At 37.7% G+C, this 26061-nt stretch overlaps 1 protein-coding gene across 3 annotated transcripts in view; it reads left to right on the top strand.

Annotated features, from left to right (window-relative positions):
• Positions 1-26061, top strand: part of LOC129280915 (WASH complex subunit 5-like) — a 69979-nt gene that overhangs the window by 21874 nt on the left and 22044 nt on the right. For all 3 annotated transcript variants that reach the window (XR_010296336.1, XM_064112513.1, XM_064112512.1), the window contains exons 14-24: positions 2227-2393; positions 3735-3810; positions 3989-4099; positions 6709-6849; positions 8367-8447; positions 11933-12034; positions 17490-17669; positions 19853-19977; positions 22166-22256; positions 23343-23517; positions 24601-24680. Coding sequence is in view for 2 of the 3 variants with exons in the window: in XM_064112513.1 (XP_063968583.1) it covers positions 2227-2393; positions 3735-3810; positions 3989-4099; positions 6709-6849; positions 8367-8447; positions 11933-12034; positions 17490-17669; positions 19853-19977; positions 22166-22256; positions 23343-23517; positions 24601-24680 (1329 nt within the window). In the remaining variant the exon portion in view is untranslated. The remainder of the gene's footprint in view (positions 1-2226; positions 2394-3734; positions 3811-3988; positions 4100-6708; positions 6850-8366; positions 8448-11932; positions 12035-17489; positions 17670-19852; positions 19978-22165; positions 22257-23342; positions 23518-24600; positions 24681-26061) is intronic.

The following is a 26061-nucleotide window of genomic DNA, read 5'->3' as shown; positions in this document are numbered from 1 at the left end:
TTCTAGGATCATTCCAGGAATTTTTCCATTAAGTTATCATTTTTGGGAATGATATTATTTTATAAATATGTCAAAATCTATCACAAAATTCGATCTTTTTAGTTCAAATTTTTGCTCGCTCGCAACTCTACATAAACTTTGCCCATTACGTCATGTTTCGTCCCCTCAAAATCTTTGGCTCAATTACGGCACTGGGCCTTATATTTCATTTTTTTTGGTGTGTATAGAAGAGAATAATAACTCGTGGAAGACTGGAAAACATTCTGAAAATTCCAGGATATTTTGTAAAATTCCAGGAACTTTCAGAGTAAATTCCAGGAAGTTCCGTTTTAAAAAGTGGAAGCACCGAGTCCCACAATCCTATTTATCATCATGAGAATCATAGGCACAAGGAACCTTATAAACAGTTTGGACTGATCCAGAGATAGCAAGTTTGGGTAATCTACAGTTGTAAATCTTGCCAACATATGTTTTAGGTGAGAACCTCACAAAATACACAATTGTGCTTTTGTAACCATTTTGTCTTGATTTATATTTTTAGGCATGTGCGTGCCGGGTTATGATTATTTCAACTGATGCTTTTAATGAATGCCAGTTAACGATTTTGAAATGAGTTCGTTCAGAATCCTTTAAGATGGCCACCTATGTATGAATGAAAAAAAATATGTGTCAAAGGATTCTGGAAAAAAAACTGTAATCATTGAAAAATTCACAAACTAAGCATGATATTCCAGCAAACCTTTGGATCTTTTTCAAACCAATATTGAAACATTGTCCCACATGTGCTTATCTGTGTTGGCGATCCTCAGTGTGGGTATTTTTTCTGCTTAGGCACAAGAGATTTAATATCACTTCAGTTCGCACGCGTTCGGGATGCTCTATTGTCTTGCTAATCCCCATAACGAATGGGTTTGTAGTGCCCCCTGCATACATCCGAATGCGAGGATTACTGTTAACAAAGAAGTCAATAGAAAGCGCTGAAGTACTCCGTTCAGGATACCACTGAACGCAAGGATTACTATTAACAAAGGATTCAATAGAAAGCGCTTAAGTACTCCGTTCAGAACGGAGAATGGTTCTGCTCAGCTAGAAACAACTATAGCCAAGTCCACTCCAAGAGGATTTTCCCCAAGTGATCAATGTGACGAAAAAAAAAGCAGTTTGCCGATGTATGGATTTCAGATTCATTGCAGATCGTTTGGCGATCATTTTAAGAAATATCCTGAGTCAAAACTTCCCGCATTTTAATTTTGACGGACGTATTTCTTCATTTTTATTAAAAGGTGATCAATTACAGATGTTTTTGCGCTCATGATAATAGATTTCATTATTCACAAAGTTAAGTTTATGAAACTGTACCAGGTCTAGATCTAGGATGATATGGTGACAATTATCCTTGGTTTTACAGAATTTTCTTATGAAACCAGTGTTTACTACAAATACTTTCATTTATCATTATTAAAGGTAAAGGAAAGTAGTTGCAGCAAGCAATTATTTCATAGGATAGTCTTTAAAATCAAGGTTAATTGTCACCGCATTATCATAGATTTATATCTGGTACATTGATGTAAACTTATTTTTGTGAAAACATGAAATCTAAACTGAAAACCACCAAAGTCTGTTGATCACTAACACAGAAAAGCATATGTGTGACAGTGTATTAATATTGCTTGGAAAAATATTTGAAATTTGATGGAATTCCATGTTTATTTGGCTCATTTCTCAGCATTTACACATTTTCTTCCAGAGCCATTTGGCACATATTTTTTATTCATACATACAAACACTTGGGTGGTAATTTCGCTGGATTCTATGCAAACTCATTTTGAGATCATTACCACAACTGGGCCCCGTCTTACAAACAGTTACGAATGATCCAATCAATCGTAACTCTATGGAAATCCATTAGTGTCATAGTTTTTTCTACAGGATATTTGCCCAATGTCCTTTGTAAACAAAGAGAAGCACAGTGAATTTTAAAGAAAGCAATGAATGCAATATACATCATAGTTTAAATATTCAAAATATTTTGAACAAACATGCATTATGTAGATGTTGACATTGCTGGCCATCCATAGTTGGGATTGATCGGATCATTCGCAACTCTTCGTAAGACGGGGCCCTTGTATTTATCTTTTAAGTTGATGAGGAATAAAATGGCTATATAGTTTAATCAACATTTTACATTTTGACAATTTTTTTTCTTTTCCATGGTAACATGATTAGGTGCAAGAGTTCCACCAGCTGGAGGCAAATCTGCAGGTGCGTCAGTTCTTGGCGGAGACCAGGAAGTTCCTTCACCAGATGATCAGAACTATCAACATCAAGGAGGAAGTCCTCATCACTATGCAGATTGTGGCTGATGTCTCCTATGCCTGGGAGATCATTGATAAGTAAGTACCAGCTGCTCTGGCTTTCAAGTACTACCACTACCACCTATCCCTCGGATAGGACGTTAAATAGAGGTCCCGTGTAGAGGAGAGTCACTACCTTTGCATGTCAAGAACCCACTGCACTATTCGTATAAGAGTAGGGGGAAACCCGGTGTAGTGGTCCACCTGCACTCCCCCAATCAGTTATATCGGGAGGAGAGACCTGCAGGTCATAGTGATTCTGTTAGTTTTTTCGCCTCCCAGGAGCAGGTGGCACCAAACAAATGATAACAATAATAATGATGATTTACTTTAATATAACACGATACCAATTTATGACTGTTCAAAGTGCTTCACATTTTCATTACCCGATCACTTGATTCATAGCTGCCTGTTAGGCGCACACATTTGCTAAACGAACCACAATGACAGTTGTTTCTTGCTGGTACTCAGTTAGTACCTGGGTGAGAGTGTGCGTTAAAGCCTTGCCAAAGGACGCTAGGCCGCGGTGGGATTCGAACACACAACCCTCTGATTACAATGCAAAAGTCTGAACAGATAATCATGACGCTTCCACCACCATGCAGATAATGTTGCTGATGTCTCCTTAGCATTTACGTGTACCTACACATTTTAGTGGTCAAATAGGCCGTTCTATTTCAAACAAAGGTGCAGACTTCAACACCGTAGAGACTGTTTTGCGGACATGTCCTGTGTCGAGAAGGTCAGTGATAAAAACGTATCATCATTCTGCTCTAGCCTTTCACTAGACCATATGATGGTGAGGTTTGTGCTCTGTGTCAGCTTCTTGAAAAAGGTACAGACTTCCCCACTTTGTACATTATACCATGTGAAGACCCATATGATTTTGGCATGACCAATGGAATGATCCCATCAAAGTGCACATATCACTTGTAACTCTAACCCTTGGATACCGGGCACTACCAGGTTACCTTGTTTGTATCATCTGGAGTTTGTGCACACGGATATCCTTGCCGGCGGGGAACCTTTACACGGTTGCAGTGGTGTCTCGCGATGTTGTCAGTTTGGGCCGAGCATATGATACGCAATGCATAACTGGGAAACATACATGTACACTGTATATCAAAGTTCCGGTCCTTGCCTCATGGTTTCAGTGGCCATGACGTCGTCCATGATTTTACCAATTCCTTGTGGTATTGGTTCTGCACATTTGGTTAGTCGGCAGGAAGTTACCGGGGCTTTGTCAGTTTAGAGGGGCCGCGGTCCCTGATAATGCCCTTGTATATAGAGGCGCTTACAATTGACAGATGCATAACTTCCACCTTTGTGTATGTTTCTGAAATGAAATCTTATTAATCCTTTCTCTTTTCTTCCTTGCAGTTACACACCTTTCATGCAGCAAGGAATCAAGAACTACCCAGCACTGGTCATCAAACTTAGAGCTACATTCCTCAAGGTATGTGCATTCTCTACAGACATTCTTATCAAAACAAAATGGATTACTCTACGAAGATTCTTGTTTTCTTTCATAGAAAAATTTTATTCAAAATCAAACACGAAAGACTATTACTTCATTTTACAGAAAAATCAAGAAGAAATTGTGCTTACAACATCTGTTTTCATCTGTTTTCTAGCTTGCCTCAGCCCTTGACTTGCCGTTGATACGGATCAACCAAGCAAACAGCCCGGATTTGGTCAGTGTGTCACAGTATTACTCCAATGAGTTGGTCGCCTATGTCCGAAAGGTAATCTTTACCTAATTTCTATTTTCTCCCTCACTACTTTTGCCTTCGCACCACCCCCATAGGTGGTTGCCAAGGCATTGTTGTGGCTTAAAAGTTTGGATTAGCATTAAAACGATGAGAATGTTAATTGGATGATTTAGATTTAGATTTTCTTTATCATATTTCATTTATTTTGTTAACTTCCGTGCTCACATATAAATCTGCGAATTTTAACTTGTGCAAAAAGCGTTGTAAGTATTTTTTAATATTAAAATATGTCATCATGTTTCATATTTTTGTTTTTTACAAAAAGCCCCAATAAAAACAAACTTCTTTTCTGATTGGGCTTCTGTTCTTTTGAATATTTGAAATTAAGAAAAACAGTTATCAGATTCTTTTTTAATACATAGAATTGAAAGAGTCAGAAAGTTTTGGGGAGTTCATTCCGTACTTGCATATTATCCAGATCATTCCTCAGACATTGCTCTATGCCTCTATCTTTCAATCTTATTCTTCTTTTGATTTCAGGTGCTTCAGATCATCCCTCAGACAATGCTCTATCTTTCAATCTTGTTCTTCTCTTGATTTCAGGTGCTTCAGATCATCCCTCAGACAATGCTCTATCTTTCAATCTTGTTCTTCTTTTGATTTCAGGTGCTTCAGATCATCCCTCAGACAATGCTCTATCTTTCAATCTTGTTCTTCTCTTGATTTTAGGTGCTTCAGATCATCCCTCAGACAATGCTCTATCTTTCAAACTTGTTCTTCTCTTGATTTCAGGTGCTTCAGATCTTCCCTCAGACAATGCTCTATCTTTCAATCTTATTCTTCTTTTGATTTCAGGTGCTTCAGATCATCCCTCAGACAATGCTCTATCTTTCAATCTTGTTCTTCTCTTGATTTCAGGTGCTTCAGATCATCCCTCAGACAATGCTCTATCTTTCAATCTTGTTCTTCTTTTGATTTCAGGTGCTTCAGATCATCCCTCAGACAATGCTCTATCTTTCAATCTTGTTCTTCTCTTGATTTTAGGTGCTTCAGATCATCCCTCAGACAATGCTCTATCTTTCAAACTTGTTCTTCTCTTGATTTCAGGTGCTTCAGATCTTCCCTCAGACAATGCTCTATCTTTCAATCTTATTCTTCTTTTGATTTCAGGTGCTTCAGATCATCCCTCAGACAATGCTCTATCTTTCAATCTTGTTCTTCTCTTGATTTCAGGTGCTTCAGATCATCCCTCAGACAATGCTCTATCTTTCAATCTTGTTCTTCTTTTGATTTCAGGTGCTTCAGATCATCCCTCAGACAATGCTCTATCTTTCAATCTTGTTCTTCTCTTGATTTCAGGTGCTTCAGATCATCTCTCAGACAATGCTCTATCTTTCAATCTTGTTCTTCTCTTGATTTCAGGTGCTTCAGATCATCCCTCAGACAATGTTCTATCTTTCTATCTTGTTCTTCTCTTGATTTCAGGTGCTACAGATCATCCCTCAGACAATGCTCTATCTTTCAATCGTGTTCTTCTCTTGATTTCAGGTGCTTCAGATCATCCCTCAGACAATGCTCTGTCTTTCAATCTTGTTCTTCTCTTGATTTTAGGTGCTTCAGATCATCCCTCAGACAATGCTCTATCTTTCAATCTTGTTCTTCTCTTGATTTCAGGTGCTTCAGATCATCCCTCAGACAATGCTCTATCTTTCTATCTTGTTCTTATCTTGATTTCAGGTGCTTCAGATCATCCCTCAGATCTTTCAATCTTGTTCTTTTGATTTCAGGTGCTACAGATCATCCCTCAGACAATGCTCTATCTTTCAATCTTGTTCTTCTCTTGATTTCAGGTGCTTCAGATCATCCCTCAGACAATGCTCTATCTTTCAATCTTGTTCTTCTCTTGATTTCAGGTGCTTCAGATCGTCCCTCAGACAATGCTCTATCTTCCAATCTTGTTCTCTTGATTTCAGGTGCTTCAGATCATCTATGCTCTATCTTTCAATCGTGTTCTTCTTTTGATTTTAGGTGCTTCAGATCATCCCTCAGATCTTTCAATCTTGTTCTTCTCTTGATTTCAGGTGCTTCAGATCATCCCTCAGACAATGCTCTATCTTTCAATCTTGTTCTTCTCTTGATTTCAGGTGCTTCAGATCATCCCTCAGACAATGCTCTATCTTTCAATCTTGTTCTTCTCTTGATTTCAGGTGCTTCAGATCGTCCCTCAGACAATGCTCTATCTTTCAATCTTGTTCTCTTGATTTCAGGTGCTTCAGATCATCCCTCAGACAATGCTCTATCTTTCTATCTTGTTCTTCTTTTGATTTCAGGTGCTTCAGATCATCCCTCAGACAATGCTCTATCTTTCAATCTTGTTCTTCTCTTGATTTCAGGTGCTTCAGATCATCCCTCAGACAATGCTCTATCTTTCAATCGTGTTCTTCTTTTGATTTTAGGTGCTTCAGATCATCCCTCAGACAATGCTCTATCTTTCAATCTTGTTCTTTTCTTCATTTCAGGTGCTTCAGATCATCCCTCAGACAATGTTCTATCTTTCAATCTTGTTCTTTTGATATCAGGTGCTTCAGATCATCCCTCAGACAATGCTCTATCTTTCTATCTTGTTCTTCTCTTGATTTCAGGTGCTTCAGATCATCCCTCAGACAATGTTTGCACTCCTTTCTCAGATCATCCAGCTTCAGACTCATCACATCAAGGAGGTCCCTACTCGATTAGAGAAAGAGAGACTAAGGGATTTCGCACAGCTTGACCAGCGCTATGAGGTAGATATATATAATTATGATAAGAAGAGGAAAAGAAAGAAGTAAAAATATGCAAGATATTCAGGTAAATGAACAACAAAGAATATGAAAGTGAAAATATTATTATGACAATTACTGAGATATACATGTACTGTATAGTAATATTTGATTCATCATCATACACATTTAAAGGGTCGATATATGAGCCATCCAATATCATGCAAATATTACACAGTGAATGATGTGATATTTGAATCTTAAGACTTTCATCTTGTTTGTAATGTTTTTACTGTTCGTTTCTAAAGATGATAGAGGTTTCATGGTCGAATCATGCAATACATGCAAATGCTGGTGTCAACAGTTCTTAAAACATTTTCGTTTATTTAAAATATGATGAAAAAGGGTTTTGTCGATGAAATGCCTTGCTCTTGGACGTCAGTGCTATGTCAGGAATAGAAACCTGGTGGGTGTTTCATAAAGCTGTTCGTAAGTTAGGAGCGACTTTGAGAACGACTGGTGATCCTTTCTTTTGTTAAATGGTATACACCATTGGCGATTGTCAAGCACGTACATGTTGAAAGGTTCGTCAGTCGTTCTTAAAGTCGCTCTTAACTTACGAACAGCTTTATGAAACCCCCCTGGGCCCCATCTTACATTATCCACCTGGTGGGTGTTCCATAAAGCTGTTCGTAAAGATATGCATGACTGGAACATGTTCTAAGGTGCTAATTCAGCTGCACAGGGATATATCACAAAAAAGGATCACCAGTCGTGCGTAAAGTCATTCGTATCTTACGAACAGCTTTATAACACACACCTCAACTGTTAGGAAATCCATCATTGTCATAACATTTCTGACCGGAAATTTGCACAATGTCCTTTGTAAACAAAGAGGAAGCACACTGAATTCTCAAGACCAAGATGAAAGTGTGGTTAATGCATTTCATCTAGAAAACGTGGACTAAACGTGCATTTTAGATGTTGGCATGGCTGGCTTTCTATAGTTGCGATTGATCGGATCAATCGCGACTCTTTGTAAGACGGGGACGTGGTCTTCCATGTGTGGAGTCGGGTTCCTTGGTCCGCTCGCATAAAAGTTTCTATTCTGGTAACTTTGCCATCCAGTAGTACGTGTAACTACCAAGGTTAATGCTGATCAACAGACTATCAAAATCAAGGATTCCATGCAAGTTGCCAAGTTAATGGAGCGTTGTGGCCCAGTGGATTAGTCTTCTGACTTTGAAACACAGGGTCGTGGGTTCGAATCCCAGCCATGGTGTAATTTCCTTCAGCAAGAAATTTATCCACATTGTGCTGTACTCAACCCAGGTGAGCTGAAAGGCAGCTCGAGCTAAAGCCGGGGTAATAATAATAACAAAGCACCTCGGAATAGAATATTACTAGATAGATGGCGCTATATAAATGCCTATTATTATTATTATTACCATTGGATGGCAAAGTTACCACAATGGTTACATATACAGGGCCCAGAAAAAGACTTGTATTAATGACTATGTTTTCATCATTATCTTGACTAGGTTGCAAGGTTAACCCATTCCATCTCAGTGTTCACAGAAGGCATTCTTATGATGAAAACAACTCTAGTAGGAATCATAAAGGTATGTTAATCGATGATGATGATGATGATGATGATGGATGGATGGTGGTGGTAGTTATGATGAGTGATAGTGGTGTTTTTGATAATGATGATGGTGATGGTGGTGGTGATGATGATGATGGCGATGACGATGAGGATGGTGGTGATGAGGATGGTGGTGATGAGGATGATGATCATGATGATGATGAGGATGGTGGTGATGACAGAGATGCCAACCGTTACGGATTCGCCGTATTTGTTCCGATTTTATTCCTCCAATTACGGTGTTACGGCAACAATAAAAAGGTTACGGAAAAAAACAACTACAATACATGTGTATTGTGTATTGTGTATTGCTTTGCTGTGCATGTGTATATATGCGTGTATTGTGTATTGTGCATGTATATGCGTGTATTGTGTATACATGTATCGTGCATGCAGCGTGTGTGTGGCCAACGGTAAACCAACGGGAGTTTCTCTACTATAATTTATAAACGCGCGCACTGCCTACTACGTTCATTGAGTTATGCTTTTATCAAGGCTTTCTGATTAGAATTATCGATATCCTGGCCAACCAATGCGAGCGACAAGTTCCGAACGCACGCACATAGACAAGCACAAATCAGCGGCACGAATCGCGGTATAATAGCGACTGGTAAATACGACTGTAAAGATGATGACGTCATCCAAGATGGCAACTTACGATGACCAACGAAGGAATCGAGGATGACTAAGTTTTTATCATCATTTGAAAGGAATTAGCGGTAACTGCGGTCTAAGGTACGATGTTTCTTAATTTTATATATTTTCTCGTAAGTTTGGATGTAATTATTTTTTCATAATGTGACATTTGATGTACCAAAAACGATCCGAAAATCGGGTTTCCGCCGAATGTTAGATCTAACGTTACTGCTGCATGCTGATACGGAACTCGGGGAGCTCCGGCCCGAAAAGTGGGCCGGAGCTCCTTGGGTTACGTACGTATCAGCTAGCCCAGATCTCCCTGGGTTAGCTGATACGTTGTCTTAATGTACGGGCCAACAACTCTTCAGTCTATGTATTGGTGAGTGGAGCCAACGCGGTTCAGCTGAACAACCAAAATACAGAGACTGAAGCTTTTGGTCTAGCGTTCTATGAGAAACACACAACTAACAGTTTTTCAAACCTAAGTCCTAATTGACTTCAAAGTCATCAATCACAACAAGGTAAGAAGCCACTTGGTCCTCCCCCCCCCTCCCCTAAATTTGAGGTGGGGGCAGACCCCCCCTCCTAATTTTTTTTTTTTTTTTTTTTTTTTTTTTTTTTTTGCTTGTCCAATTTTTTACCTGTGACATGTGTGTCCATCCCAAAATTAAAGGTGGACCCCCCTAAATTTTTTTTTCTTGGACACTGTCCCGGCCCGCGATGAGTTTCAGTATTTTTGGAGGACACCTAGTGGCATCCCTGTATAAACGATGCTACTTCGCGGGATGTTCCTGAGAAACTCCCATTTGTTCCTGACAAATGTGGTAAATGTTCCTGACAACCATCCCTTTAGGTTGGCATCTCTGTGATGAGGATGACGAGGATGGTGGTGATGATGAAGATGATGGTGATGGTTATGGTGGTGATGATGGTGATGATGATAATGATGATGATGATGAGGAGGAGGAGGAGGAGGATGATGAGGATGGTGGTGATGATGATGATGATGATGGTGGTGGTGATGATGGTGATGGTTATGGTGATGATGATGATGATGATGGTGATGATGATTATGATGATGATGATGATGATGATGATGACGATGATGGTGGTGGTGATGGTGGTGGTGGTGGTGGTTATTGTCTCAACACCAAATCTTAATTGGGGGTATTTGTTGAATTACCATCATAACTTTAAAATTTTATGGATCTTATTTATGAAACTTGGACATAAGAGTAATCAAGTACCACTTCACATCCTGTGTGAATTTCAGGTCACATGATCAAGGTCAAAGGTCATTTAAGGTCAATGAACTTTGGCCAAATTGGGGGTATTTGTTGAATTACCATCATAACTTCATTTTTGAGGAGCGCGATCGCGCCGGCGCTCCTACCGCGCTCCTAAAAAAAAAAAAAATTGCTAAAATTTCACATTTTACATCTTTAAATCCATGAAATGGCCATCTATTTTCCATAATTCCTTGAAATTATTTTGATTTAGTTGAAAACTATCAGAAAAATGAAGAATATTCATCTCTTTCACGACTCTGATTTGAATGTAAACTCGGTAAATATTGTAGTCCCACATTTAGACTTCCATGGTGTTGCGATATTTTGTAAACGTATTGACCCAGGCCAGGTTTCACCACTGATTAATTAATAGCTACACAGCTATTGCATATACAATGTGTTAAGAAAAATATACAATTTATCATACATGTATTGTATTGAATTGATTTGAGCTCCTCAAGGAGAGCGATTCTGAGGAGCTCTATTGAGCTCCTCAAAAAAATAAGGAGAGCGATTTATAGAGCTCCACGAAATTATAAATGTGAAGGACTGGATATAAGAGTAATCAAGTATCACTGAACATCCTGTGCGCATGTCAGGTCACATGACCAAGGTCAAAGGTCAATCAAATTTGGCCATAATGGGGGTATCTGTTGAATTGCCATCATAACTTTGAAAGTTCATTGGTCTAGTTCATAAAACTGGGACATAAGAGTACTCTAGTATCACTGAACATCCTGTGCGAATTTCAGGTCACATGACCAACGTCAAAGGTCAATGAATGGGGGGTATCTGTTGAATTACCATCATAACTTTGAAAGTTTATGGATCTGATTCATGAAACTTGGACATAAGAGTAACCAAGTATCACTGAACATCTTGTGTGAGTTTCAGGTCACATGACCTTTCAAAGTTTATAGATATAGTGTATAAAATGTGGATATAGGGGTAATCAATTATCACTGACAAGTTTTAGGTCACATGATCAAGGTCAAATGTCAATGAACGTAGTATTGTATCATTATATATGAATGATGTTTGTGGTGAATAATTGTTTTATAGTAGTTTTCAAAGTCAGCACTGCTGCTATATTGAATCGCGTGATGCAGGTGAGATTGCCAGAGGCATTCCACTTGTTGTTATAGAGATGATTTTGATGATGATATCAAAGGAGAAGGAGGAAGAAGATTATAATGATGCTGATGCTGCTGCTGATGATAATAATGATAATGAAGATGATGATGATGATGATGATGGTGATGATGATGATGATGATGATGATGGTGATGATGATGATGATGATGATGATGATGATGATGGTGATGATGATGATGATGATGATGATGGTGATGATGATGATGATGATAATAATGATAATGATGATGATGATGATGATGATGATGATGATGATGATGATGATGATGATGATGATGATGGTCATGATGAATTTGTTGACAATAATGATCATGATCACTGTGGAAAAGCGTTTATATCCTTGTTTAACCATTCGACTTCTCTATCATTTTTATTTCAGATCGATCCTAAGCAACTCCTTGAAGATGGTATCAGGAAAGAACTGGTTGCTCAAGTAGCAAGTGCTCTGCATGGCTCACTCATCTTCAATCCCAAAGCAAAGGTTTGTTATTTTTATCTTTCTTGGGTAATATTCCAGGGTTTACCCCTGGTCTAAACTATAATTTTTGGCCACACTTCTATGGAATGCTGGGTTTCATAATACTTCTTCCATATTCATGGCAAAGATAATGTACATGTACCAAATAATTCATCCAAATTCAATTCATTTTCATATTTTCCTCTTCTAATTTTACAACACAGTTGATTTTTTTTTCGACAAACTTTCTGCTGCAAGATAATGATAATATGCAACATTAATTTTGTAAAACACTCAATACAAATGCTTCTAAGCGCAGCATACTGTTACCCCGGCTCTAGCACGACTACCCTTATCGGGTTAAAAATTCATTCAGTAACTCCCACTCATTTGGAGTGTTGTAATGCTCGATGATACTTGAATAAAGTTCACACTACTGACCAGTGGCGGACCGTGACCCGGAGGAGACAAAGCATTGGAGGGACATGTATTGTTTGTGAACAATGCTGTGCCCCTCCAATGCTTTCTCCTCCGGGTCATGGTCCACCACTGCTACTGACCCTTTCTTACGCTTTAGACAGGCTTTTAAGGACAATGTAGAAGAAAGAAATTAATTAAACTAACATACTCTTTACTACCATTCAAAGGGACCTTTATTACATACCCCAACATAACACCACTGTAATGAGAATGTTCGCTCAACACAAACAGATTCATAAATCCAAAATCTAGTTTTATAACTGATGTGCATTCATAAATGTGCAAGAAAAACGATATAATATCACAATGAAGTGGTTAAATAATGACATTAAAACAATGAATAAAATGAAATTCAATGCAGAGCCTTTTCACAGACATCAGATAGATCTAGATCTTGGATCTCGTCATGTCAACATCCCTTGGGAGATATGATCAGATGACAAGATCTTGGATCTCATCATGTCAACATCCCTCGGGAGATATGATCAGATGACAAGATCTTGGATCTCGTCATGTCAACATCCCTTGAAAGATATGATCAGATGACAAGATCTTGGATCTCGTAATGTCAACATCCCTCGGGAGAGATGATCAGATGACAAGATCTTGGATCTCGTCATGTCAACATCCCTCGGGAGAGATGATCAGATGACAAGATCTTGGATCTCATCATGTCAACATCCCTTGCGAGAGATGATCAGATGACAAGATCTTGGATCTCGTCATGTCAACATCCCTTGGGAGAGATGATCAGATGACAAGATCTTGGATCTCATCATGTCAACATCCCTTGCGAGAGATGATCAGATGACAAGATCTTGGATCTCATGTCAACATCCCTTGGGAGAGATGATCAGATGACAAGATCTTGGATCTCGTCATGTCAACATCCCTTGGGAGAGATGATCAGATGACAAGATCTTGGATCCCATCATGTCAACATCCCTTGAAAGATATGATCAGATGACAAGATCTTGGATCTCGTAATGTCAACATCCCTTGCGAGAGATGATCAGATGACAAGATCTTGGATCTCGTCATACTCGTGATACTAGAGTACCTGTATTCTTCTGACATGTAATGCATAACGTCGCTAAATGGGAGGGGCTTAGACCAATTTGCTATCATTTATTTGTTAATTAAGTCCCATAATTGATTACCCTTATCTTTCTGACATGTAATGCATAACGTCGCTAGGGTGGGGGGGGGGGGGACTCGTACCAATTTGCTATCATTTATTCCTCAATTGGGTCTTGGAATATAGTATCCTTCATCTTTTGACTCGTCATGCATTATGTATAGCGTTGCTAAGGGAGAGGTGCACAGACAAAGTTGCATTATTTATTATTTAATTGAGTCCCATAATAGAGTACCCTTATCTTTCTGACATGTAATGCATAACGTCGCTAGAGGGAGGAGGGACTCGTACCAATTTGCTATTATTTATTCCTCCATTGGGTCTTGGAATATAGTACCGGTATCCTTCATCGTCTGACTCGTCATGCTGTTGCATTATGTATGGCATTGCTAAGGGAGAGGTGCACAGACAAAATTGCTATTATTTATTCTTTAATTGAGTCCCATGATAATGCACCCTTATCTTCCTGACATGTAATGCATAACGTTGCTACGTGTAAGAGTATTGTTCTTTAAAAAGTTTTAGTATGAATGATTTTATCAATCTATCATCATATGCATTCTCCTGTTGTTCATTCATCTTTATCAATAACTTACTGTGCAAATGTATGTGAATAATTTTAATTTTCTCTGTCTCTGTATTTTTGATTGATACCCTGTAAAGCAAGTGTAATTCAGTTTTTACTGCGATACATGTCTATTGAATAAACCATGAAATGAATGAAGAGTGAGAAATATATTGTAACACACTTTAGTGTGTTAGAGATGAACCCGGAGATAAAGAGAATGATGCCAGTGTATGGAGACCCCCAAGTCTGCGCACCTAACGATTTGAGTTAAGATTTAACATGAACTTCTTTTTATTTCACAAAATCTTTCTGTTAATAATGTTCCTTATATTATCATGAGTAAGTGTACCAAATATCTCATTAAAATTTGAAAGAAATATAGGATTTTCTGTGAAGAAACCTCAGGCAGTCATTTTCAGATTGAAAAAAAAATGGTACCCCATGTCTGCGCACCCATTCACTTTGCACACGTTTCGGGTATTTTGATAAGAAAGGCTGCACTTGGAGGCTGTCACATGAAATGCCCAAGATTCATTATTTTTCCATCATTTTGAGTCGGATTTTTTAATGAATATCTGTCTATGTGATGCGTGTGTAAAAGTTTGTGTTCGTTGCGTATCTTCTTTTACTAGAATCGCGCAGATAATTGCCCAAATAATTGCTCAAAGCTTTATAAACACAATTATTCTTAACATCTCAAGTAAAACAGCAAGTGTAATAACACAACCAGTGAAGTATCTTTTTTTTAATTACTTTTATTAAAATGTGTTTAGTTTGAATTTATAATGAAATACATTTAGTAGTAGGGTCATAAATATACATGAAATTATTATTTTATGGAAAAACTGTGATGGAGCAGGTATAACAAAAAAAAACCCAGTAATTCCTACACAATTAATCAATTCTCAACTAAGAAATTCAAATTTGTACTTACCAGATACGAAATATAAGTCGAATAGGCTCATTTTACATTTCTCTTGACCAGTATAATGCTAATATAAAATAAGCTCATTTGTTTAAGAATAAATAGACCAAAGCTTGAATATTAATCCGAGGGGGTAGTAATGACCATTGGATTAATGACATTTTCTCTGAATTGTGAATTCCATATTGTATCATTGCTAATTATCTCAACTGGCTTTTTAGAAAATGTATGTATAAGCCAAATAGGCTCTTGGTACATGTACAATTCTCTTTTCCAGTGTAATTCTTTTATTCAATTTGTTCAATTCAATGTGTACAATACATATATGCAACGCATAGGCTAAAGCGTGAATATTTGCATTTTTGAGACCTTATGGTGATGAAAAAATAAAGTGGTAAAAGGATCATATGATTACTATACCAATGTTTTAAGAGCAGTAAAGCACAATTAGCTTTTTTCATGGGGATTTGAGTAGAGGGGGGGGGGCGTTAGTAATGACAAGTGGATTTATGACATTTTCTTTTAATGTACAGTACATGTAGATTTCCATATTGCATCATGGATAATAATATGGTATTAATTAGCTTTCAAGGAGCTACACTGTACCACATATACATATACATGTACATGTATTTCCAAAAGTAGTCTCATATTGCTCTGAGTCTTGCTTAGGGCAATATGGGTCTCCTGAGGGAAATATATCGTCGTATCACACACACGACGGTGCAAACCCGTTTCAGAGATATTTGACTTTAAAGTTTACTATAATTTTCACACTTGGCCCCCAGCCTTACAACATATTCATTGCTAAAAAAAGTACATGTACATGGTTGGAAAGACCAAGACAATTGCTCGATATTGGTATATTTATTTTTACACGAAACCAAGGATCGGAGAAAATATCGCAAAAGAGCTACATCCTTGTAATTTCGGTTTGAGCGGTTAATATTTTCCCTCTAAAAAAAAATGCCATAGGGGATACAACAACCCTGACCGCGATTTCAATGTGTGTGATCAGTCAAAACGTCGCATCGCTATTTCACGTGCATAGTCAATGCAGTGCCGATAACGATGGTTTGGCTGACCGCGCATTTGCATATTAAGTGCGCGCAGCTGTTGTTTGCTTTGCTACAGTACACGTTTCCAATGGGATTTGTGCATTTTATTAACAGTTTGTATGGCATCGCCTTGAAAATCCATCCTTGTCTCAGAAACTAAAATAAATTGCTGCCTAGAAATTTACTTATGAATAGAATAGGACTTGTACTTTCATTTTCTGCAAAAATTAAAAAAATTGAATTTTTTTTTAAAACCAAAATTGGCTGATACATGTACTAAGGTTTGGATGATGCTGACGATATGCATGGTACAGTATCTCCCGAAATTATATGCCAGTCAGTATTATCATTATGATTATTATTATTGCCTACTGCTGGATAACATGTAATTAAAACTACATGTATTATTTGTAGAATGATTATATTTCATACTTTTCATTTCTTTTCCCAAAGGTACATGTAAGAGTGTTTTTAGTTAACTGGTGGGTGTTTCATAAAACTATTTGTAAGTTACAAGCTACTGTACGAATGACTGAGGACTCTTAAGAACTAATATATAATAATAATGATAATAATAATAGACATTTATATAGCGCCATCTATCTAGAAATATTCTATTCCAAGGCGCTCAAGAAAGGTAAGAATGAGAGAGTCCGGATGAGTGTCAAAGTGCCAATAACTAAAACTGTTAGAAGAGATAATTCACCACCAATGGAATTCTGTTGTGAATAACTTACTTTAAAGGGCCTGGCACCTGACAAATCATGGGGAAATTGAATCAATACGAAATTTGCAAAAGGCCAATTGACTTGCATAATATAATCCGTCCGTCATGAGCGCCCGTCGGACTAATGCGATAAAATTCGGACAGCACACGAATTTCACCGATGGTTATTTACTTCGGGCCGTCGCAGTTCTAGCTTCCAACAATCCCAACTCCTAGACTCATAGCAGGTCTCTTGATTGCTAAAGCAAAATAAATAACCTCTGTGGAGTTACATGTACATGTTTCAAAGTGAAAACATGCAGTTTACTTCTGGTTGGTAAGTCTACTAACTATTGCTCTCCTAAGATTAGACCTCCCAGACACGCCGGCGTCTATTACGTAACACCCCAGGCATGCAGCCAAGAGAAAGACTGGAATCCCTTCTCTGTATTTTTAGATTAGCCTTGATTTCCCCATGATTTGTCAATGTAAAGTCGCTTTAAGAAAGGATCACCAGTCGTTTTGACACACCCACATGGTCTTTTGAAACTTGGAAGCATCCAATATTACCATTGTTTAATCAAATTTCTATCTTCTGTACTAGGTTTGCGAGCTGATGCCAAAGCTCGAGACTCTGGGAGCTCGCATGGATGGGTTCATTCGATCCTTCGAGTACATCCAGGACTATGTTGATATCCACGGCCTGAAGATCTGGCAGGAAGAGGTGTCAAGGATCATCAATTACAACATGGAACAAGAGTGCAACAGCTTCTTACGAACAAAGGTAAGATAGATGCCTACATGTAGGAAGGGGGGGAGGTAGGGAGGAGCCTGTCCAGATAAGGTATACAGGGATGTACCGCTTTCGAGGATCATCAATTACAACATGGAACAGGACTGCATCAGCTTCCTTAGGACAAAGGTAAGATAGATGCCTACATGTAGGAAGGGGGGAGGTAGGGAGGAGCCTGTCCAGATAAGGTATACAGGGATGTACCGCTTTCATGGTAATTAGTCTTAAGATCTTGCAGGTAGAGGTGTCGAGGATCATCAATTACAACATGGAACAGGACTGCATCAGCTTCCTTAGGACAAAGGTAAGATAGATGCCTACATGTAGGAAGGGGGGAGATAGGGAGGAGCCTGTCCAGATAAGGTATACAGGGATGTACCGCTTTCATGGTAATTAGTCTTAGGATCTTGCAGGAAGAGGTGTCGGGGATCATCAATTACAACATGGAACAGGACTGCATCAGCTTCCTTAGGACAAAGGTAAGATAGATGCCTACATGTAGGAAGGGGGGAGGTAGGGAGGAGCCTGTCCAGATAAGGTATACAGGGATGTACCGCTTTCATGGTAATTAGTCTTAAGATCTTGCAGGTAGAGGTGTCGAGGATCATCAATTACAACATGGAATGGGGCTGCATCAGCTTCCTTAGGATAAAGGTAAGGTACATGTAGATGCCCAGAATGGGGGGAGGTTGAGGAGCATGAGGACCTACTGTCCTGGTGGGTGTTTCATAAAGCTGTTCGTAAGTTAAGAGCGACTTTAAGAACGACTGGTGATCCTTTCTTGTGGTAAATGGTATATTCATTGGCGATGGTTTAGCGCGTAAGAAAGGTTCACCAGTCGTTCTTAAAGTCGCTCTTATCTTACGAACAGCTGTATGAAACGGCCCCCAGATATGGTATGGAAGGAAGTACCTTTCTTATTGTACTGTAATTGTGTAATGTACACAATGACACACAACTGTGTTTAATTCACACATACATGTAACTCCTTGTGAAATTCCTTACTTTTATTTTCTTGATTGTATGTGGTAGGTACATGATTGCAAAAGTGTATTCCACCATCACTTTCCAAAAGTCTTGACCTGTAGGCAACTCAAAAAGTCGTACTAGAGTCAAACATAACTTTACAAAAACCCCTTTTTATTTTCTCGATCTCATGGTGGAGGTACATGACTGGCAGGGTGTATATCAATAGACTACAATCCCTATTCCAAAGTTTCCACTGGTAGACAACTCAAAAATTCATACTTAAATCAAGCAGAACTTTATGAAACTCTTCATTTTATTTTCTTTGATTAAATGTAAATAAATGATTAGCAAAGTGTAGGCTTATAACACCATCCTGAAGTTTCCACCCGCAGACAACTCAAAATTACTTATATCAAACATAACTTTAAGAAACCCCTCTTTATTTTCTTGATTGCATGGTGTAGGTACATGACTGGCAGAGTGTATACCAGTCCTCTACCGTCCCTATCCCAAAGTTTCCGCTTGTGGACAACTCAAAAAGTCATACTTAAAGGTCAAGTCCACCCCAGAAAAATAATGATTTGAATAAATAGAGAAAAATCCAACTAGCAAAACGTTAAAAAGATCATCAGAATCGGATGTAAAATAAGAAAGTTATGACATTTTAAAGTTTTGCTTATTTTTCACAAAACAGTTATATGCACATCTCAGTGACATGCAAACGAGACAGACGATGATGTCCATCACTCACTATTTCTTTTGTTTTTTATCCTTTGAACAATATTTCATTTTTTACAGATTTGACAATGAGGACCAACTTGACTGAACCATATACAGTAGTATTTAACAATGCTAGTTCCACAAGTTCAGTGAGGAATTAATATTTGTTTCACTTGACTATGAGGAGAAAATGAGAATATTTCATATAATGAAATACAAAAGAAATAGTGAGTGGATGACGTCATCAGTCTCCTCATTTGCATACCTACCAGGATGTGCACATAACTATTTTGTGAAATGAAGAAAAACTATAAAATGTCATAATTTTCTTATTTTACATCCGATTTTGATGAAATTTTCAGTGTTATGCTGGTTGGATTTTTCTCTTTTTATTCAAATCAACTAATGGTTGGGGTGGACTTGTCCTTTAAGTAAAACAGAACTTTGTAAAAACCCCTCTTTATTTTCTTTATTACATGTTGTAGGTGCATGATTGGCAGAGTGTTTACCAGTCCACCACCATCCCGATTCCTAAGTTTCCTCCGGTAGACAACTCCATCAACTTCATGGGACGACTCGTCAGGGAGATCCTTCGTATCACTGATCCGAAGTAAGTCACAGTAATTTCCTGAAGTTGTGCATTCCATACTTCATGCAGGCTAGTTGTACCCTTATTGTGATGTCACTCATTTGCCTAAATCCCGATTGATTGGTTGAAAGGGGTTACTCCAGGCTGGAAATAATTACATCTCTTCATGCTGTCATGAATATTCAATAGGCGTGCTGATGATGTCATATCCCCACTTTTTCTTTTGTTATTACACAAAATCATAATTATTTCATATTTCATACGTGCATGTGTGATATGTCTTTCCTGAAACAAATATATCACTTTCAGCCTGGAGTATCCCTGTAACAAATTTGTACTCGTCACCATGCATTTCTGACCATTTTTTTTTTTCAAAGCGATTTCAAAGCTCATAGGGACTATTCCACAGTTACCCACGTTACATTTGGAGACACCTTGACTCATACTTGGAGCTGTAACTCCATTATTATTGATAGGAACTATTCATCTCTTTATCACAACATAGTACGCAGTCTGACTATCCTCTGTATAAAAACAAAACTTGGGAAATTTCATTATGCTCCTGGCTAATCTTTGAAATGTGTCGGTTACTCATGTTACATGATTTGGACATGCATAAAATGAAAAGTGGACATAAGTGAAAAGTGTCCTCATGCAAGGCTTTTATGAAAGTTGATTATATCCATTTCCAAGAAGTATATTAGGGAGACAAATTTGTATATAATTAAAAAAATAAAGAACACATGGTTTTTACTAGGGGTGCAGATAAAGTGGTTACTCATGTTACGGTTCAGATGGGCTATATGTACAAAGACACATTGAGCTTATGTCAACCAACCTATGGAATTGCCCTGCTGACGATGTTATATCCCCACTTTTCTTTTGTTATTACACAAAATCATAATTATTTCATATTCATACGTGCATGTGTGATATGTCTTCCCTGAAACAAAATAAGTTGCGGCAATGATTATCTTACACATTATATCTGTATTCAGGCCAATTGCTGTCATTCTTGGGGAGGAAAAAAAGAATGAATGAATATGATTTCATATATCAAAATTTAAATTAAAAGTGGGGATATGACATCATCAGCTTGCTCATTGCATATTCATGAAGACATGCTTAGAACTGTTTCACAATAAGTTGCAGCAATGAATATGTAATGCATTAAATACGTTGTCAATTGTTTTTAGTTCTTTGGGGAAAACGTTTGAATAAACATTGTTTCGTGTAATAAAATACAAAAGAACAAGTGGGGATATGACATCATCAGATTGCTTATTGTGTATTTGTGAAGTCATGCATAGAACCGTTTTATCTAAATGACTCAAAGCTTTAAAGTGTCCTAACTTTGTTATTCCTTGTCCCAGTTTGATGAAATTGACAGTGTTTTGTTTGTTTAAGTTTACATTATCTGTTCAAATTATATGTATATCATTTTCAGCCTGGAGTATCCCTGTAACAAATTTGTACTCGTCACCATGCATCTCTGACCATTTTTTTTTTCAAAGCGATTTCAAAGCTCATAGAAGCACTTAAATTTTCTGCAATGCTGCTTGTAGTTCTACTGAAAAATCTTAATGCTTCCCTTGGGGGATTCGTCATTCAGTATTTCTCACATACATTTAATTCTCATCTACGGCCTGTGCTACAGGGTATTCAGGAAAAAGGTTGTTACTTTTCCTCGAACTGCAACCTGCCTCATTGGCATGAAAATTTGTTATGGCCTGAATAAAAATGTCTTCTGTGCCACTGAACTGAGATAAAAATATAAATTCATTTCTTTCTTTTTTAATAAGTCCAAACTTGAATGAGAGAAAACCAATTTATTTAGATCTTACGACCTGTTCACAAATGATCAATACATTTCATATTTTCATTATAAAAGTAGATGAGAGAAAATTAAATCATTGGGATTTTATAACCTGTTCACATACATGTATGATCTAGTCTTTACCTAATTTCCCTAACAAAATTGATTAGAGAAACCCAATTCTTTTTAATAGACCCAAAGGCCTATTCACATACATGTATGATCAAGTCTTTTCCTACTTTCCCTAGAATGACCACCTACATTGATGACATGAAGACTTGGTATGACTTGAAGACAAAAATATCTTCAATGGAATTGAACTGAGCATAAACTAATTCATTTAGGTTCTACGACCTGTTCATATATGATCTAGTCTTTTCCTACTTTCCCTAGAACGACCACCTATATCGATGGTATGAAGACTTGGTATGACTTGAAGACAAGGCAGGAGGTCCTTGATATGAAAGTCTTCTCCAAATTACAGGTAAGTCTGATAATAATGATCATAATAATAATAACAATAACAACAACATTACTAAATAGGTTCATTATTGCGGAATGAAATAATCGCAAGAGGGTATTCACTTGTCTCGCAATCTACTATGGTCAACAAGGAAATTCGTGATCACTCTCGCAAAAAGTGTTCACAAGCTAAAGACTAGATAAAGAGTTGATAAAGAGTTGAAGCGGCACTCGAAAGCTAGTGAACTTGTAAGCTAGTGAACACTTTTTGCGAGAGTGATCACGAATTTCCTAGAAAGCTAGTGAACACTTTTTGCGAGAGTGATCACGAATTTCCTTGTTGACCATAGTAGATTGCGAGACAAATGAATACCCTCTAGCGATTAACAACAACATTGATAATAATATATAGCATATATAAGTACATGTAATTAATTATTTAGTAGCCTATTCAGTGGTGCACTATATACTACTCCGGCTATACATGTAGCTCCAGCTGCTAAAGGCGCTTGGTGCGTTCAAGGAATTAATTGGTTTGTTGCAGCACAGTGTAAGATCAATTTCATGCTGAAGGAAATTATGCCATGGCTAGGATTGGAACTCACGACCCTCTGTTTCCAAGGCAAGCGTATAAACCACCATGAATTCAAGATCCTCTGCAAAAAGCATGCATTTTTATAATTGGACTTTCCTCATTGTATGCAAGATTTGTATTACTAGTAATACTTGGTACAGATTTTCGAGTTGTAATTTTCCGGTTCTATGACATTCACTCCTGCGACAATTGCTCCTACTGAAAATCAACACATTTAGCCAAACATGAACACAAACTCCATACCTAACTTTAATCTTCATTTGAATTCTTGCCTCATTTCTGAACCAAAAACTCTCATCACTAATCTTTAATCTTTACACAATACACCATCAGAGAAATTATCAAAGGAGCGATTGTCCTAGGTGAGAATGTCTTGCGAGCTTATGCCAAAGCTCGAGACTCTGGGAGCTCGCATGGATGGGTTCATTCGATCATTTGAGTACATCCAGGACTATGTTCGTTGAATGAAGACCAAATGATTGATTACCTTCACTGCCCTTTTTGTATTCACAGCAAAGCATCGGTACCTATGGACTGACCGGACTTGACCGTCTACTCTGCTTCATGATGGTCAGAGAGCTGCAGAACTTCTTGACGATCATTGAGAAGGGTGTCCTGCGGGACAAGGCCTGGCTGGAGATGTTCGGCGGTCTGATGAAATCACTCAATCCAGTGAAAGGGATCATTAGTGAGTAGTAGAGTGAGATGGAGGGCAGTGGTTGATGGTGGCAATTAAGATTTTGGTAATGATGATCGTGTTCATAATATTATGAGGATGATGTTCACAATGATGAGAGTATAGCTGATGATGATGGAGATGATGGTGATGGTGGTGGTGGTGGTGGTGGTGGTGATGATGATGATGATGATGATGATGATGATGATGATGATGATGATGATGATGATGATGATGATGATGATGATGTGATGATGATGATGAAGATGAAGATGATGATGATGATGATGATTATGATGATGATGATGATGATTTGATGATGATATGATGAGATGATGATGATGATGATGATGATGATGATGATGATGATGATTTGATGATGATATGATGAGATGATGATGATGATGATGATGATGATGATGATGATGATGTGATGATGATGATGAAGATGAAGATGATGATGATGATGATGATTATGATGATGATGATGATGATTTGATGATGATATGATGAGATGATGATGATGATGATGATGATGATGATGATGATGATGATTTGATGATGATATGATGAGATGATGATGATGATGATGATGATGATGATGATCATGGTGATGATGATGATGATGATGATGGTGATGATGATGATGATGATGATGATGATGATGGTGATGATGATGATGATTTGATGATGATATGATATGATGATGATGATGATGATGATGATGATGATGATGATGATGATGATCATGGTGATGATGATGATGATGATGATGGTGATGATGATGATGATGATGATGATGATGATTTGATGATGATGATAATGCTTATGAAGGTGATGATGATGATGATGATGATGATTATGATGGAGAAGTAGAAGGAGGTGGATAAGAAGAAGGAAGGGGGAGAATAAAAAGGAGGGGGAGGAGAGGAAAGAGGGTGAGAAGAAGGAAGAAGAGAAAAAGAAATTCCATTGACCTGAACAAACTATGGATATATAATGATCCATTAATTAATATTCTCTCATTGTGCATCAGTAGCATATCTTCATGTTTCCTCCTGTTCATGATACCATTCTTATCCCATCTCACCGCAGGTAACCCAAACAAACTATACTCACACTACATGACCAAGGCTGCTAAGATGTGGGTTCCATTCATCAATGTGGTCTTAAAGGTAAGCGATAGTCCAATCTACTTGTCTATTCTCTGTCATATATTTCCTCCAAGGTGTGTTCAATATTTTTTTCAAATTTAAACGGCAGACATGAATCACGATTGAAAACGCAACTACAAAAACCTGATTTAATGAAAAACAGAGGGTGTGTTCTTTGTCCCCCATTCCAGGTCGTTTAGATAAAAACCTCTTTCAGATCGCAATTTGAAGCGACCTTCGCACATTTTGAGCATGCTACTTTACACGACAGGTGTAGAATGCCTACGCTGCGGTTTCGAATTTCGCGTGAAACGTGTCGCCCCTCTGAGAGTGTTTCCATAGCAACAAGATCGCTTTTTGTGAAGTGATTTTGAAAACCACTTTCATGTGATCAAATGGGAACACAAGCAAAGTGATCTTTCAAACTATTTCCTGAATTGGTTTCCAGTAAACTAGTTTTAGAAAGTATATGTATAATGAGAACGGCCTCTAAATTACTCAGCTTTGTAATAGCTTGAATTTAAAATGTCTGAATTGAATCTATTTTATGCCCCTGCAGACGAAGTCCTGAGGGGCTGTTAAGCGTTGCCCCTGCCTTCTGTCCTTTCGTCCGTCCGTCCCCCCCACTTGGTTTCCGGGCAATAACTCCAAAAATATTTAATGGATTTTAAAAAATTTGAGTGTGTAGGTAGATGACACCAAAATACAGGCTAAGTTTGAATTCTGAGTCCGGTTACAGCTCATTAAATATACGAGTTGGTTTCCGCTTGATAACTTATGAAATATTCAACAGATTTTTAAAAAAAATTGGGTGTGTAGGTAGATGACACCAAAATACAGGCTAAGTTCAAATTCGGAGTCCACAGGTCCAAGGTTACAGCCCATTAAATATGCGAGTTTGTTTCCACATGATAACTTAAGAAATAATTCAACATATTCTTAAAAAATTGAGTGTGGAGGTAGATGACACCAAAATATAGGCTAAGTTCAAATTCGGAGTCCACAGGTCAAAGGTCACAGCTCATTATGTAAATGCGAGTTGGTTTCCGCTTGATAACTTATGAAATATTCAACAGATTTTTAAAAAAATTGGGTGTGTACATGTAGGTAGATGACACCAAAATACAGGCTAAGTTCAAATTCGGAGTCCACAGGTCAAAGGTCACAGCTCATTATATATGAGAGTTGGTTGATTTCCACATGATAACTTAAGAAATAATTCAACAGATTCTTAAAAAATTGAGTGTGGAGGTAGATGACACCAAAATACAATCAGGTCACATCAAATGACTTAACTTTCACATCTTCTGTCAGAGATTATTATGGAAAGGGTGAGTCTTTAGGTCAAAGGTCTAAATTTGTTCATTATATATATGCATATTGATTTCTGTACGATATTAAG

This window comes from Lytechinus pictus, chromosome 17 (assembly GCF_037042905.1).
Source record: "Lytechinus pictus isolate F3 Inbred chromosome 17, Lp3.0, whole genome shotgun sequence".
In the NCBI taxonomy this organism is placed as follows: Eukaryota; Metazoa; Echinodermata; class Echinoidea; order Temnopleuroida; family Toxopneustidae; genus Lytechinus; species Lytechinus pictus.
Note: the sequence above shows the minus strand (reverse complement) of the source record. Positions and strands in the feature narration are given on the sequence as shown.